Source organism: Cladophialophora immunda (assembly GCF_000835495.1).
Source record: "Cladophialophora immunda strain CBS 83496 unplaced genomic scaffold supercont1.7, whole genome shotgun sequence".
NCBI classification, from domain to species: domain Eukaryota; kingdom Fungi; phylum Ascomycota; class Eurotiomycetes; order Chaetothyriales; family Herpotrichiellaceae; genus Cladophialophora; species Cladophialophora immunda.
In genome coordinates, this window is record NW_015622547.1 from 1491382 (window position 1) to 1508616 (window position 17235).

Below are 17235 nucleotides of genomic sequence, written 5' to 3' on the forward strand. Positions count from 1 at the left end.
ATGGGACACCGGGTTCTGCGCATGTGCCGGAGACAGCCCTGCGTTTGAGAGGATGCCGAAGCAGTCTTCGATCCCCGGCGATCTGTTTCTACACGAACTCATTCTGAGTGGATGGGGCATGCCGATAGGTACGGTCCAAAAGCTGGCCCTTCCGCTGGTGTCCCCCAAAAAAGTGCTGATATGATTGACAGGGGAAATGTGGAGTCTGGACGCACTCGGCGAGGAATGCCGAAAGCAAAATCGGTATTCCTTCTTCTTGACAAGCATGCCTCTCAACGTCGACGGCTTAGTGGGAAGTCCAGCCAACGTAATGGCAATTTTTTAGAACGGAAATATCTCGATGCCATGATTAGTCTGGGGGCGTTGCCCTGCCCAAAATACTATGTGTTACATTCCTTGTGACAGGCACAAGACTTCCAAGCCAGAACAGACATAACTATCAGAGTTCAAAATAGAACGCGGGTGCCCTTGGGAAGCACAATGAAGGGCGGCAATGTATCCCTCACGCACATATGCACGCAGACGTGAAAGTTCTCAAGATGATGTTTGCCATGAGCCTAGTTCCTGGTTCATTGGAAACGCCATTTGCTGAGTGCTCAGGAACTCTCCTTGCAACCAGAGCTCGTCCAGTTCATGTGTCGTATAAGATAAGTCGTGAGCTAATGGGTTCATCAGGGTGTAGGAGAACGAGCCGTCGAATTTGGCGCCCATCATGCTTTCGTCCGCCGGTTGCCGAGGTGGGGTTCGAATTGACGGGAACTCGTCTATTAGCGTGTCAAAGTTGATATTCGCCATCTGGAAATCGGCAGGGGGGTCCGGGGTTGCCATGTCCCCGTCGCTGTGTCGGGAGATGGCTAGGTTGGTCTCGTGGATAATTCGACTTATGGAGCTGAGCGCATGGCGGGCCAGTGGATAATCAGACCGGAGTTGGTTGAGCAGTTGCAAGCCTTTCTTGAATTGCTCGATGGCGTCAGTCCGAAGCTGTGGAGGGTTGCCGCTCTTGATGATGATGCAGACGAGGCTCAAGATGGCGCCTTGGACGTAAAGCACCGACGAGAATCGATCGGTGCGGCGGTGAAGGTCCGAGTTGATATACTGACCGATCGCGTTGATTGATCCTATAGCGATTGACACGCACTCCACTGCGGTCTGGTAGTCGTACTCTAAACTCAGCATCCGCTCCTGTCTCAGGAGGAACCGAAGTTGATTGACCCTCTTGAGTCCACGTTAGTTAGTTGTTCTAGACGGGCAAAGAGTGGTCACCTACTAGGTACAAGATGATGCTTTGCCGTATTGTTGAAGGCTGGTGATCATTCATCTCATGAAGCCTTTGCGCATGCTCATGCCACCGAAGGTGAGGCGGCAGTTGACTCACAGTATAGAGGATTCTCGCATCGAGGGAGGCAACAAGCTCTTGGTTGACGGGCGTCTGAACGCTGACCGAGAACATGGAATCCCAGATTTCGGCACAGAGTTTGCCCCATTTCACCGCGACAGCGAGGCATGGTCCATAAGAGTGCACCGGGTCTTCTGGGGGCAACGGTTTGTCCGGATCCATTTCGCGGTCATTATAGCTTTTGGGCAGGTCCACCCGGATGTCGGATTCTCGAATGAGGTATGGAATGCCACTGTTGAGAGCAACGTTGCGTTCGAAGTAGAAGATAGTCCACATGATGCGTTGTCTCATGGCGATTTCAAAGGGGGTGCATGTCTCCCAGGCGTCCTGATTCGAGTACTTCATCTTGAAGCAGAGACGCGCCGCCCGGGCGATGGTGTCATAAGCGGCTTCACTGCGCTCCGCGTAAAGGAGATACTTAGCCTTGATTATGAGGCACTGCACAGTCATATGGTTGCCATTTCCGAGCCAGGTCAGGTTACCCAAAACGGTGTCTGCGCGACAAAATTCATCCCATCCGGGGACATTTTCGGAGTCGGAGTTCGAGTCGTCCAAGATCTTGACTTCAGCGCAGACCAGGTTGATCAATGCGATGAATTGGATGTGATCAACATCTCGATTCTCATTAAGCTCGCTGATAAGGAAGCGGTTGAGCTGTTGGCGGAACTGACATTCGTTCAAGCAGGGATAGTGGGGATTTAGGTACTCGAAGAAGACATCCACAAGGCGATAGAGCTCGGCACGATCGAGAGCTTTCGTTTCTCGTTCCAGGGTCGCAATATTTTTGTTTCGAGCTCGCGGAAGCCTCTCCCACCCAACACTTTGGGCGGGGCTTACTGGTCTGGCTTCCACTGGAGCGTGCGCTTGGTTTTCTCCCTCCCCGTTGTCAACGATCTTGTTGAGAGCGGTGATTGACTGGACGATTGAGGTGGGCCCGTGAATCGTGCCGGGTCCAGGGAGTCGCACTTCATTCATCGGCGTTGTCAAGTCGGAGGCGTTTCTATCCTCTTCTGATGGTGTCTGTGCTGGGCTATCATCCTGCGAGCATTTATCGTGCACAGCGATATGGTTCTTAAAGACATTCAGCTCTCTCTCCACGGCAGTAAGCCGCGCCAGGACATCCCCAAGTGAGTTATTTGGAGCAGCCTCTTGTGCTGGCGCGTGCGACCCGATAGACACCCGGCTTATAGCAACAGACCTGCATCCTTGGTCAGTTAATCCAAGGATTTTGAACGAGGGATGATTAGCTGACTTTGGCTTATCGCCTTTTGAAAGTAGATTAGAGCGTCTTTTCCTGCTCGGCTGATACATACAAATCTCATCCCCTGCAAGACACTGCTGGCAAGTCTCCTCTCCTGAGCACTATGATATTGATAAGCACCACCCAATCATAGGGATTTCAGGTCTGACATGCGCGCTTACCTTGATCTTTCGCTTTTGGCAGTTGATACTATAAGAACTGTATTAGCGAATGATCTAAACAGGAGAGGAAGGGTCTCGAACCAAGCTTGTGGGACATATCTGCCTCTTTTATTGGCCGCCTTTCTCTCCTTTGTAGTCCCGTCCCCGGCCCCCGCGTCTCCAGTTGCTTGAGCAATGGCATCACCAGGACTAACTCCGCCCAGGGGAGACGATTCAGTGGCGGAGACCGGCCTTGCTTGACTGGCCCAAGCTTGCCACTGTTTCTCGGCGGACCCGGGTAATGTAAATTTGGGATTATCTGAGCCAGACACAGCGTTCTCGCCAGATCCCACTACCGGACCTCCCACCACCTGCACAATTTCCGCTGGGCTGGTAGTGACAAGGTGACCTGGAGATAAATGCTGAGAGGCGCTGCCAGATTTTCTTTGGGAGATGTCGGTGGGTGGTGAAGGTAAAGCACCATTGACGGAGTTGGCGGTCTGGTCAGTGACACCACAGGTACACTCCCACATACCACAAATCTGGCATGATCGTCTGGGGTTCTTCCATCCCTGCTGAGAATCTGCGCCCTCACCGTCGGGCTTGCCCGCCCGGCAGCACTGCTGGTGGCGGAGCAAGACGTCTCTAGGTGCAGTGAGTGTCTAACGTCAAAAGGGCGAGATGTCACACCGAAGCTCGGGGCAAAAGACAAACAGACCTCCTGGATAATTTTTTCCCGCAGAGATTACACGCGTGGTGCTTTGCATCTTGGGAGCTATGCAAAGACACCATGTGCCGCTTCAGGTGCTCCAAGCGTGCAAATTGGGCGTTACACTCGGGACATGCATTTCGGGAAGGCTCTGGTCGCTCTTGTCGTTGGGCCTTCATTTTTCCTCGGGGAGTTCAAACATGCCACGTTATCGTTGGAATGGAGCTGCCACGGCCGATATGTCCTGTTCCGGCCTACCAAAGGCTCCAAGTGCTCAGTGCTGTAGGGCTACTGAATGCTGGACCTAGACGGCAGCCCGGTTGCTTCACGTGCTCCTCAAGCAAATGCAAGGCTCACGTGTATCTCGCCGCCTGACTCTGACGGAAGGCCAGTCAACCCACCGCAAATTCAGAGCTGAGCGTCTTTTGTGCAGAGAGAGTCTCAGGAAATTCCGGCGGCGGGGGGCCCTTTAAGTAGCCCTTTCTCCTACATTATTTCCGAGGCCCAATCACGGGTACATGTTCCTGTTCCGGCCGGTCGAAGGGCATGCAAGGTACTGATAGGTCCGCCGAGCCAGTCCAAGGCTTGGATCCCCCGCGTCACCCCGTATCACCCCGCGTTGCTGCCATTTTGAGCGGGTCGCCGAAGCTAGAGCTCTTGACTCTAACCTTTTTCTCCCACAGCCCCATCTAGTGCCAGCGTGCGTGCGGCGTTGTTGTGCACAAAAAACTGTTTACGACCACCCCGGCAATTGTGTGCTCCCGGAAGACTGTTAATGTGTGTTCTTCGGAAGACAAGGTGGTGTGAGCTGAATCAATCTCCGTTCGGACGGTGGCAACTTTCACCCACTCCTGTAACTCCACTGCATTCCGTGTGGCTACGTTCCTCGTGCTAGCTCGCAGGTCAACTAATTGAGAAAAAAGCTCTTTCCTAGAGCCTCCTTCAAACGAGGTTACAATGGTCACGGCAGGAACCATGGTTGCTCCAAGCCACTCACACCTTTCGCAAATTCACCCATCTTTCGTAGGCCATGTGCAGGATGTCAATGTTGCCTTTGATAAAATATGGACCTTTCAAACTGTCAACGAGCTGCGGAAGAACTTTTCAGGAGCAAGGGTCAACTATCCCTCCTTTGCTCCTACACAGGGCTATGTTATCAGTCACGAAAGAGCACCGCTTTCGGATGGCACCGACATGGAGATCCGAGTCTACAGGCCTGAAAACAAAAAGGGACGTCTCCCCATGTTCTATGTGTGCCACGGAGGAGGTTTGTATTGCCAAACTTGATCATATCATGGAGGCTTTGAAGAGGGCTCATCGTGTCATAGGTTGGACAGTCGGTGGTCACGATTCTGAGGCGATCATGAATCTCACTTCCTGTGTTCAAGCAGGGATCACCGTAATAAGTGTTGATTATCGAAGGTATGCTTGGGATTTTCGCCTCGATGGCATCAATTAAGAAAAATTCGTCTATCAAGGGCTCCCGAGCATCCTTTCCCAACGCCGATGAATGACGCCTTTGAAGGTCTCCTCTGGGTATTGTGAACCTGCATTTCGCTGTCGTTTGGTAGCTTATTATCATTTAGGTCCTGGACAATGCTGCCTCCTTACAAGTTGACCCGTCCAAGGTGATTGTTGGAGGGAGCAGTTCTGGTGCCAACCTTGTGCGCACGCCGTCCACAACAGAGCCTCTGTGCTAACAATCAGATCATCAGGCGGCCGCAGTGGCCCTACGTGCGAGAGATTCGGGCCTGCAAGGTATCATCGGTCAGGTTTTGAATATTCCTGCACTTTGTCACCCTAAACATTTCCCGACCTCAAAGTATGAGCTTCTAAGTTTTGCCCAAAACAAAGACTCTCCCACCACCAACTCAGAACGCATGCAATGGTTTTGGGGTATGGCAAGCTTATCCTTCTCTGATTTCGTCTTTCAAGGTAATGGTACGCTCCAGATTGCCATGGCTGATGTGTGCATTATGATTACTTTTTCTTTCAGATCAATATCTTCCAGATCAAAATACACATGCCTACGCGAACCCCCTTCTTGCGTCCTCCCATTCTGGGCTTCCTCCTTGCCGTAGGTCTAACTTCCCATCCCTGCATGGATCGAAGCTTACCGCCCTTTTGCCATAGTCATCCAAGTCGCTGGCATGGATCCTTTGCGGGACGAAGGAATGGCATATGCGAGTGCTTTGGAAGTTGCAGAGTGAGCTTATGAATCATCCGAGGCACGCTTCAACATCCTAAGATATCTTAGTGTTCCGACCACCCTCAAGATTTTCCCAGGACTTCCCCATGGTTTCATTATGATCCTCACTCTTCCACAGACCGCAGAATATTATCGGAATGTCGTTGAGTGGATTTCGCAATTGCTCGGAGCTCTCCAGCCGACAGAGATAGATGGTTAGTGGACAGGCATTTCCTTCGACATTGTCACCGATTTGTTCCTAAATCAGGTTCGAAGAGAATTTCGGCCATGTATATTTGCTTAACACAATCCAATTGTTGTCCTCCACGTTCATTTCAATGGGTCTGTGAATGGTCTTCCCAGGGGTGCCGAACATGACTCTCTACCCAGCCAGCGGGAATTAATTCTCATAAATCTACGATGAGGTCTGCGTTTGTGTCTGCTGCGCGGCCATTGTGCCATTCTTACAGTCTTCCAAGTTAGCCTTGGCCCCTTGAGCCAGCAAGGTTGCCTCCCCAGGGAGCTAAAAAGTATAAGCACACAGGGGGCGTGATTAGGGGTTGTAGAGTCCCTCGAACGTACCAAAAGAAAATTGAACCCCTCCAGCGTTCGGCATTTGCAGGATTCACCATCCCTCGCAAATATTCCGACTGGCTTTCCGAGCCGGCTGCAAGTCGCTAGGATCTTTTGCAAGGCTTCAAGGTAGACACTTTCGGTGCCATCGCTTCCTGGCAGGCCCATGGATAATCTTAAATCGACTGGCCCAACAAAGACAGACGTGACACCGTCAACTGATGCTATCTTCTCGATGTTGTTGAGGCCTTGAACTGACTCAATCATGGGGATGAGCGCAATCCGGTTGCTGGTATGATTCAGATATTTGTCCGTTGTTGCTGCAGGATCCAGGTCCGCAAAAAGAGCCAATGCCGGACCAAAGCTGCGTGCTCCTCTTGGCGGATAGAGCGCGCTCTGGACAATATTCTCCATCTGTGCCCGGGATTCCACCATGGGCACAATAATCCCTACTGCACCGGCGTCGAGCGCCCACTTGATCCATTCGGGCCCGTGAGATGGAATTCGCACAAGCGGTTGGCATTTGCCTGCCGATGCAGCCATCACAACATGAACCAGGACGCCAGCTTCACGGGCGGACAGAGGATGATGTTCCATATCGATCATGACAAAGTCATAGCCTACACGAGAGAGGATCTGGGAGCTGAAAGTCGAGCCGAACCCGAGGGTACAGCCCAGGGCTGTCCTGCCGTCAGGCTGCGAAAGAGGAAAGTCCGCCATCCCTTCGTACAGTGGATGGGAATGTCGAAGGCCGCCCAGTTGACGCACATCACTTGTCAAATAGACAGTCCTTGATTGCGAAAAGGAGGTGATGCAGGGAAATTTTGAGCGAAATGCAGGGGCGATTTCCGAAACCGTCGCCTCCACGCCTAGCAACAAGCCGGCAGCTGTGGCTCAGTCAGAGATGCCAGCTCATTCACAGGTAATCCAATGGCTCTTTTTGCGCCACCTCCGCATTCCGTTTGTACTCCCAGGCGCTCAGGCCAAAGAATTTGACTACTGAGCGCGTTTTGACGGGATTGAGGGAGCCATCATACACATCTCTCTAAGCTAATATGGCTTGTCGAAAGACACATTTGAATCATTCTCCAGGCTATTTTGTTCTGTTATGTCCTATAGTGATCTAGCAATTTGATAGAGATTCCTCCTGGACGTCGGAATTCAACTCAAAAGTACACCCGGAATTCGTCCATTGCAAAATACCTTGATAAAAGTCAAAAAGCATATGTATGGTTGGGCTTACTGCAGTCAATTGTTACACCTTTTCTGACCAAGATTTCCGTACGAACCTAGATAACACGGCGCATTAGATATCAAATCTCAAGAGCAGCGCAGGCCCTAAAAAGCTTCTCCTTTTGCCCATTCCAACCAAACACTTGTCCTTTACCTCAATTTTAATCCATCATCCATTCACAATTAGCCATTAGCCATGGTTCTTACTCAGAAACAGCTTCAGCTAAAGCAACGATTTCTCGAGAGCAGAGGCTATTGGACTGATGACTGGCACGCACTTCTGGTCATAAACCAGGACTATTTTGCAGCATACCTCAACATGCGTGAGGCTTCCGAGAGGAAGAACCGTCTCTCGGCGAAAGTGCAAGAATTCATTCACATAGCCGTCGCAGCATCGTGCACGCATATGTACATTCCTGGCGTGCGTGCTCACACCCATGCCGCCCTTGCGGCCGGGGCGACCATTGAGGAGATCATCGAAGTCGTCGGACTCACTTATCTTCTTGGAATCCATTCTGTTAGTAATGGGTCACAGATCTTACTGGAGGTTATGGAAGAGTTGGGCATTGAGAGCGACAAGAAAACATCTACGAACGAGTGGAAACAAGTCGAGGAAGAATTCATTAAACACCGCGGTTTCTTCCCAGAGTCGTTTCGGCCGATCCTCCAGCTCGACCCCATCTACCTTGAAGCTTACACCGAATTCTCTTCGCTCCCTGCGAAAACACAGGTGCTGGAGCCCAAAATTAGAGAGATTATTACGTGTGCATTTGATGCGGCCACCACTCATCTTTACCACCGGGGCACGAAAATCCACATGAGGAATGCTCTGAAGCTCGGGGCTACTCCCGAGGAGATTATGGAGATGCTCGAAATCACGAGTCTCATTGGCATCCATGGAGTCCTCGAAACAGCACCAATCCTCGCCGGTCATCTCAAGAGTCAGAAGAGCGCTACGCAAAACACAGCTATGCGTGATGTGGCAAACGGTGTTACCCATGTATCGGCCAACGGCAACGGCAATCTCAGCGATTTTCTGGATAATGAGACTAATGGACATATATAGTTAGAATACGTCTCTAGGTTTCCTTCGTAGTCAATTTTATTTAATAAATAAATTAAGTTCCTCTTAACTATCTACTTTATATATAGGTCTATATGGTATACTCTTAGTTTCTAGTCTTAGCTATATCGCCCTACTACTATATCACCAAGTAAACCACTTCGGCTTTACCTAGTGACACCTCACGTGTGCAAAGCAGCTCGTAACATATAGTCATTACTATAGTCCTGGCAACACTGCCTCTTTGAAAGAGAGATGTTCTTGTGGGGTATCGAGAAATATCTATGCATACATCTATGTCACATCTGAAATACACAATCTTTTTGGGATCATCCGCTCTATCAATTGCTTAGCGTGATTTCCTAAAAGGTTTTGGAGATCAATGCAGCTTCTTGAATTTGAATCCCAAGCTACGAAAAGTAAAAGACTATAATTTCAGGAAAAGTTGAAGGATAGGCCTCCTATGTCCCACCTGGAAACACCCAGCGTCTCCCGGCAACCAGCCCGCCGTCGACGAGAAGATCGATACCGGTGATGAAGGACGCATCGGCGCTGCATAGAAAGGCGGCCGCTGCTGCAATTTCTTGGCTTGTCCCCAGGCGGTTGATCGCACCAGCTGCGATAATGTCCCTGATGTAGTCGCCTGATGGGCCCTCAAGTTCGGATATACTCATGGGCGTGTAGATCACTCCGGGACTGATTGAGTTTATTCGAGCACCTTTCTTTCCATACTCTCGAGATGCAGTCTGAACGCGCAAAATGTTTCCTCGTTTCGCCAATGAATAAGCTGATAGTTCTGTATCACTGGTGACTTCAGGATGTTGAAGTAGCTTTGTGCGCTCCGCCGTTGCGAGGTGCTGCTCCAAGGAGTCGGAATACTTGTACCCATGACCAGCAGAGCTTGCTATGCACACAACGCTGCTGCCAACGGTGACAATGGGCAGAAACGCGTCGATGACGTTGGCGGTCCCGACGAGATTGATATCGAATATTAGATGCTTGGTTGAACTTGCAGGTGAGACGCCAGCAGTATGGACGATTGCATCAACTCTCCCAGCCGCGGCAGCGTGCTCTGCTAGTTTCTTGACGGAGTCGTAGTCGGCCACATTCAGCTTGTGGCTTTCGACGGTAAAACCTTCGCTCTTGAGCTGAGCGACACCAACCTCCAAGGCCTTGTCGGAATAGTCGGCAAGAATCACCAGCCGACCGCTTCCCATCCTCCTCGCACTAGCTACTCCCATCCCCCCAGCCCCAGTTACCACAAGAACAGATTGTATCATTTTGGAGGTGCTGTGCACTGTATCGTGTAACGTCTAGACAACGTGAGCGAGCCTCAAGATAACCAGGACCGATTCACTGGTTGATGACAGCCTTTCTCTTTCCCCAATGATCACCTCCAAAAGCGCCCCCAGGAAACCATTCCCCAGTCCTTCCGGTTTCCGAATTCCGAAACCCGCTTTTCGACCAAACTCTCCCGGAATATCAGACTGAGATTGAGTGAACTTTTGTCCACGAGAGATATCTTGGTCAAAGGTTGACAAAAGTCGAAGTTGATGAGCTGAGAAAATTCCTGAGCATCACTGTCACATTATTTCTGCCCTATTCACCAAATATGAAGACTGTTTTAGACGACGATGAGGAGCAGGGCATCTATAACAATGTTGCCGCAGAAGTCACACTTGACCACATGAAGAGGAGGCTGCCTCTGGACTTCAAAGGCGACGTCTTCAACGACAGTGGCCTGGTCCTTCGGGGCAAGGCAGAAACCGGCGAGGACATCCATCTCTGGAATTTTATCTATCAGCAGCAGGGCCGCGAGGTTGTCGTCGACGGTGACGTGGCCCAGTTGTTGCTAGTTTATGGCAAATTCTCCGACGAGCAAAAGCAGTACATGAATCCAGACGCTCTCGGTGTCAACAAGGGCCAGCTGATTGATGATTACTACAAACCCGGCTCCATCAAGGTTATCGAGGGCAAGGATAAGGTCGTTTGGAAGCTAGACAAGATGGAACACCACTGCGCCCCTCCTGAATGGCATGCCATCGGCGAGTACGCCGGTGTCAAAGTCGACCTCAAGTTCAAGCAAACAAACCCGGCATTCTGGCATTTGGGCACCTTTGATGCGCAGAAGCCCGTCGGAATGGCGGGTTACATCACGCACTGTCGTGTTTCAGGAACTATCGAGGTTGATGGAAAGGTGCTGACCCTCAAAGACCAGTTTGGCCTTCATGAACGCATTCAACACCGAGGTCACGTCCCTGATCGTACCGGACACATGGCTGGCCGGGGACTAAGCTGGATGCACGGTTGGAGTGAGGGCTTAAGTTGGTATTTGATGCGCGGAGATATCGGCAAGGGCATGGGAACCGCCATGATCAACATCGGAGACGAGCAAATTCTTCTCGAGGATCCAACGAGCTCCGGTGTCGAAGAGGTGGCATTCTGGATTGATCCGTTGAGTAAGATCCTCAGTCCCTACCGGTGGCGTGCCTGGGTGAGAACCCCCCAAGGAACTCTGGAGTCACGTATCAACGCCTACGGCAGGCAGTACTATACTTGGACTCGCCGCGGCGGAAATTTGGTCGTCAATCAATACTGTGCTGACGCCGAGACCGAATTCCGCTTCCCTGATGGCCGAACCGTCTCTGCGAAGCAAGTTGTCAGCATCGAGCATATGCGGACCTTCTATCGGCAGATCTCTAACCTGCAGAACCCTGGAGGTCCCGAACATTTGTATCCATGAACAGAATCTGAAATAGCCCATCTAGGATAAAAAACAAGTTCAATGATAAAAGACGGAGCCTCTCCGGATAGTAACTTTGTACAACAGACGCCTCGCTTAATTATACATGGCAGAAACTGACCCCGCCTATTTTGGCTCGCGTCCGTCTCTGCTAAGCACAGCCAGTATGACGAACCACCCCGCCTTTGATGTGGCTCCATGGAGGAACATGATGCTGTCCAGAGAGGCTCCCATAAAAGACAAGGCTGCGGCCACCGGGACAATCATATTTTATGTCCAAGAGGTTGATAGAATATCGAGACAAGCAAGACAGCTTACGTGCACTGAGTTTGCCTCTGAGGCCGTTCTTGCACCCACAGAAGACATGCAGGTTCATCCCCATGATTTCTAATCCCGTGGAGAACTCGTTCTGGGAAATATACCCCGTCCAGCTTAGCACATTCCTCGTTCCCATTTCCAACGTTCGCCACGACCTTACCCTTGATCACCACGTATAGTTCGCCATCTTCGTGCCTGTGCGGGACTGACTTTTGCCCAGGTCCCAGCACAGTCATGCCGATGGTGACCTTATCGCTCGCCAAAGCTACATCGCGATTATAATTCTCGAAACCATCGCCTCCACCAACCCAACTGATGGCCCATCGCTGGAATTCGGGCTCCTGGCCCCGGTAAAGCCCATAGAATGGCTTGAGGTCCGTAAAGCTTACGAAGTAAATGTCGTCTGGCTGTTCGTATGAAGCGGGGACCACGCCATCCATGAAATACACGGAGGTCCCAATCTTCTCGATCCCGTCGTGCACCCAAATCAGGTCACAATCTTCTGTACCACAGTTCCGGACACCGTGAGGTACGCCTTTAGGAATATAGATACAGTCCAAAGCCTTGGCCCGATGAGTCTGCCCTTTGCCGTCATAAGACTCCAGTTCCCCTCGGAGGATTATGTAGATTTCCGTGACACTGTGATAGTGTAGGCCCTTTTGCATCTGGCCCACAGGAAGATTCATGAGGCCAACAACCGTCTTTTCGCTCACTCGAGCAACTTCCTTGTTGGGGTTGATATGTCCGTCCGGGCCTCCAATCCAATTGATGAGGTATCGTATAAACCCGGGTTCTTTGGCTCCAGGAACATGCCATTTCGGCTCCAGGTCGCGGTATCTAATAATCTCGGGGAGGTCCATGGTTTAAGGAGAGATTGGTCTCGATTTGTCACACCCCCATGTACCTTTGACGTTTGTTGATCAAGGAGCTCCCGCAGATACCAGCGTCCAGAGTAGCCTTTAGTATTGGAAATATTATGTTTCGTAAGGTGGGCGTTGAAGATCCAGCTTCTTTTAGGGTTGCTCAAACACAGTAACAAGGCTCTCACAATTGAAACTCCCGCTAGATGAGTTTGAAGAAATTTTTTGTCAAATTTGGGAACGGTTTTCTCCCCCTTATTTTCTCCGGGTGGAACGCTCTCATTTTCCACATCTGCGCTTCGTGCGGGGGGTTGGATTATCCTTGCGTCTCGCCATTCAAGATCCGGGTGGGGGAATGGGGAGGGCGGAAATCTTTAAAGACTTTCCGAGTTAACTTGCAGTCTGTTTCGTCGGACAAGAGCTCGTTCCTAGGCATTCCCCAGCCTCTCGGCCACCTGGGTGCATATGTGCAAGCGTCGAGAACCTCGAATGCCGAACAGAGATTTCTACCAACTCGGCCCTGCTCCCTGATCCTCCGACTATTTTTCGCTTTAAATCTTATCAAATTGGCAGCGACAGGCGTCATTCCTGAAGCAGTGTGCAAGGGCGAAAAGGACTCAGCCCGAGAATACTTTACATGCATACCAGACGCAAGAAGAACCCGGTCAGGCAGGTCTAGAAAGTCTGAACACAGCAATATGGGCCGGAAGAACACTACGGGAGCTAGGTTGTATTCAGGGCTGGCCCGGGCAAGCTTGTGTCCCGGAAAAACTAAAAGGCAATGCTTTGGCGAGCAAATTTTTCGAACTGAAAGTACTGAGCGGCTGTTGATACAGCCTGGTGCCCGGGACGGAATTGCGTGCCCCCGAACAACAACCGTCACGGCATCAACGACGGCAACCACAGCGACCCGGGAGAAGCCCAGAAAGTTCAGATACCCTCCCATTTCCGATGTGACGGCGACAGCATTTGCTTATATATGCTGGTGATATCAAGAATGATAGCGCATGCCAGCGGTTACTCACTTCATCAGTATCTGGCTTTGCCGAAGGACCCAGAATTGGAAAAAATTCCTCCATCTAGACGATCCATCTCTAGGACCCTTTGATTTAGTTCCTTATGCTGCGCGTATCTCTTTCAAGTCTTCATTTCCGGCGTATTTCCGAAAAGGACAGTTCCATGACAGATATTCAAGACGAGATTACGAGCGTGTCAAGTCTTTCGATGATATAAAGACCCCTAGAAATGACCCCTAGCACTGACGGTACGATCTCCAAGACACAGATCAATTCAACAGCCCCATAGCCATTCGATAGCTAACCAAGTCCTCCGCGAAATCACAGCTCGCGGTAAATCAAAGAGTCTCCTAAATTTTCTTCTTCTGTGAGACAAAACCCATCAGCAATACGTTGCCTTCCAACGGTCTAGTTATTCGCAAGACAGAAAGGATATTTATGATGGACCACTCTCAAGAACTTCCAGCGAAGTCTAATGAAACGAAAGCCGCCGCAATAATTGGCGCTAGTGGGGGGATCGGTGCGGCCATCGCCCGACGTCTAGCGGGAGATGGAGTGGTAGTGAGCCTGGGTTATAACAAGAACGCGGATGCAGCTCGCAAATTGGAGCATGAAATTGTGAGCCAGGGAGGACGAGCCGCTGTTGGTCACATCGATCTCACGGACGCCGAGTCCGTGAGAATATTCCTTCACGAAGCCGCAGCAGCTTGGGGTCGGCTCGACTCGATTGTGGTGGCGACTGGGCCACCGATGCCTGTCTGTCCGCTCTTGGACGTTCCAAACGAGGTATTTGAGAGAATATTGCGCACGGAGATTATCGGAGCCTTCAACGTGGTCAAAGAAGGGGTGAAGGTGCTTCGCCAGCAGCCCGAAAGGGACAAATCGGTCTTATTCATCCTTTCCACGGCTGTGCAAAGGTCATTGAGATATGATGGCATGAGCTATATTCCGAAAATGGCGGTTACTGGACTATACAAACAAATGGTCCGCGACTACGGCCATGAAGGAATCAGGTTGAACGGCATAGGTACCGGGGGCATTGCTTCTGGAATGGGAGAGGAAGGCCGACTCAATCTGGAGGACCCGTACGTCAACTCGGTGGTTAGGGAAGTGTGTACCCCGCGAGGTCGCATGGGTTCAGGAGCTGAGATAGCAAATGTGGCAGCTTTCCTTGTGTCAGACGCTGCTAGCTATGTAAGTGGCCAGTTATTGTCTGTAGACGGGGGTTATGCTGCATAGAACGTTGCCTCACAGGAAGCCCGCAGAAATCACTTGGAAAGTCGTCGATGCTATGACCATGCAAGAATTTCTTTGCGTCTTGTTGAGGTAAAGGAATTTGGCACAATTCTTTCTATTGTATCAATTTTTTAGATAGGGACAGAGGCTCAGGCTGCATCAAATCATGCATGCTAGATCATCCCCTTGTCGAAACCACTGCTGGTTTAATCTTTTCGCGATGTGAAAATAACAGGGAGCTCACCGATCAGCAATGTTCCTTTGAACGCGACCGTCTTCTCAAACTCCGCCGGGTTGTAACCCGGAGGAAAATGGAAATCCAAGTTGCGCATGACCTTGGCCACGAACAGTCTGATCTCTTGGTACGCCAGGTTCTTCCCCAAGCAGGTGTATTGTCCCACAGTAAAGGGGATAAAAGCCCTTGGCTGATGAACAAAATCCGGTGGCCGCATGTCATCTACCCACCGCTCGGGGATGAATTCAAGAGGATTCGAGAAGTACCTCTCGTCTCTCTGGATTGCTATGGGGCAGACGCTGACCTGCGTACCCTTAGGCACATATTCCCCATCTACTACCATGCCACCATCAGGGCTCCGTCTTTGTGTGCCTCCCGGCGCAGGAGGCCAAATACGCAGAGTCTCTTCAATGACAGCGTTGAGGTACGGCGCAGGACCAGGGCCTATTGAATAGTCAGGAATTGATTTTTCCTTGATTATTGATAATGAGGGGGTTTTTTTCCTCTCTTACCAATCTGTGACACCGCTAACGGTGAAACTCCATCCCAGTTTCGGTCGATCTCTCTCTGAAGCTTTCCATATATGGCCCGATGTTGACAAAGATACCAAAAAACAAATGTAATGCACAGAGCCGTGGACGTCGATCCAGCCATGATTATCACTGAAGCTTCTGGTTAGCTTCATCACATTGAATCTAGTGTAAGTATGGCTTACATGACGCATCTGCCATGATCTCTGCTTCAGTCAATGGCCGTGGTCCTATGCTGTCCGGATTATTTGCGATCGTTTCGAACATATCCTGCTGTTTGACGTCTCCCCTAGCTTTTCGGCGGTGATAAGTTTCTATTCCAATCTTCCTGAAGTCTCGGCCGTCTTTCTTCGATTGCGCGTCTACTGGGAAAAGCCATAGGAGTGGCCGCATCCATGGCGTTTGTGCCACAGTGAAGATGATCCTGGCGTTACCGTGCAAAGCGCTGACGTACCGATGCGGTTTGCCGGCTTTCAACATGCCAAATTCTTCACTGAAGCCAAGATCGCTCATCACATCGTACGCAAAGAACTCGCACCACTCCGTCATGTTCACAATGGCTGGAGTCGTCAGTCCTGCAGCCAAAGAAGAACGAAATTCATTCTCCCGTGGTATGTTTCTTACCTCCCTCGCGTTTCCTCAACTGCGATACAAGGACATCAAGGTGACGAACCACCCTGGATTCGTACGCTTTCAGCTGGAGTGTTCCAAATCCTCGCTCCCAAATTTTGCGCCGCCATCGGTGTTCGTCGAGGCTTTGCGTTGAAAGCATGGAATTGGCAGGCCGATTGGGGTCGCCCCCGTAGAAAGGACCTCGAGCCACATTTCCCGCCTTTGAGCCATGGACTGCGTCCACAGCGGTGACGGATTTGTAGGACAACTCGTTCGGGGATACTCGCACTACATCACCATACTGCGCATAGTCAGCAGCGAGCAAGCAACCATATCTGGTGTGGTCCCGTACCTTTTCATGAAGATCGTGTAACCAAACGTGGGTGTCTCTTTGCAACGCATGGTAAGTCGCCACAAATCGAGTGATCTTGCAAAACAGAGGGCCGGGGAAGCGGTTTAGAGGATGGAAAAAGACCCGGTACAAAGTCATACTGGTCCTTTCCAACTTGTCAGCATACGGCTGGCGCCAAACCCTCTGAATCTGTCCGAGAATTGCTCACAGGATGGTGGCGATGTAGATCCCTAAATCGATGATCGCCACTTGAACTAGGCCAGTTGTAGTGCGAATCCCTAATGCTTTAGAGAGAATGGCCATTGCCACGTTGGTGCCAACGATATAACCGAAACATCCACTGGTTGGTTGTTAGCATCAGGTTCAAAAAGGGGGTATAATCTATTAGATCTACATACTAAGCACTGGGCTCATTGCGCTTGAAGATCTGGTGTGACAGAAGGCCGACCACAAAGGCCACAGAGGCCATAATGAGCTCGGAGCTAGATGACGACATGGCGGCCAGGTCACTTGCTCGAATGAATTTCATATCCATGCTTGCGCCATAAAGTAGTGCGATTCTCGTTTTAGACGGACCAGAAAGGCTGGAATATGCCTGAGCGTCCCGAAAATCAGTATATAACTGAGCCAGGCATTACGGTAGTGTAATCGGTGCGGAATAGGGAGCCTCTGCACAAAAACAGTGGCTCGGAGATAGTTCCGACGCTAGCTTAGAATGATCTAATCCATTTGTTTTCTTGATTCCGGAGATGAGAATGCAATATCGGAAT

The 17235-nt window shown here is 50.7% G+C and overlaps 3 protein-coding genes across 3 annotated transcripts; 1 reads left to right on the forward strand and 2 right to left on the reverse strand.

Annotated features, from left to right (window-relative positions):
- Window positions 1-4463: 4463 nt before the first annotated feature.
- PV07_11288 (uncharacterized protein) lies at window positions 4464-5914 on the forward strand (the record flags this gene model as incomplete). The annotated part of the gene is made up of 8 exons (XM_016398710.1): window positions 4464-4773; window positions 4835-4928; window positions 4985-5042; window positions 5093-5170; window positions 5222-5402; window positions 5503-5583; window positions 5640-5712; window positions 5764-5914. 8 exons carry the CDS (start codon window positions 4464-4466, stop codon window positions 5912-5914), a joined length of 1026 nt encoding a protein of 341 aa, XP_016243272.1.
- Window positions 5915-9024: 3110 nt separating this feature from the next.
- On the reverse strand, window positions 9025-9843 carry PV07_11289 (uncharacterized protein; the record flags this gene model as incomplete). The annotated part of the gene is made up of 1 exon (XM_016398711.1): window positions 9025-9843. The coding sequence occupies one exon, from the start codon at window positions 9841-9843 to the stop codon at window positions 9025-9027; it is 819 nt and encodes a 272-aa protein (XP_016243273.1).
- Window positions 9844-14942: 5099 nt separating this feature from the next.
- PV07_11290 (uncharacterized protein) lies at window positions 14943-17000 on the reverse strand (the record flags this gene model as incomplete). The annotated part of the gene is made up of 7 exons (XM_016398712.1): window positions 14943-15415; window positions 15484-15633; window positions 15687-16061; window positions 16126-16414; window positions 16466-16610; window positions 16674-16805; window positions 16864-17000. 7 exons carry the CDS (start codon window positions 16998-17000, stop codon window positions 14943-14945), a joined length of 1701 nt encoding a protein of 566 aa, XP_016243274.1.
- Between the last annotated feature and the right edge of the window lie 235 nt (window positions 17001-17235).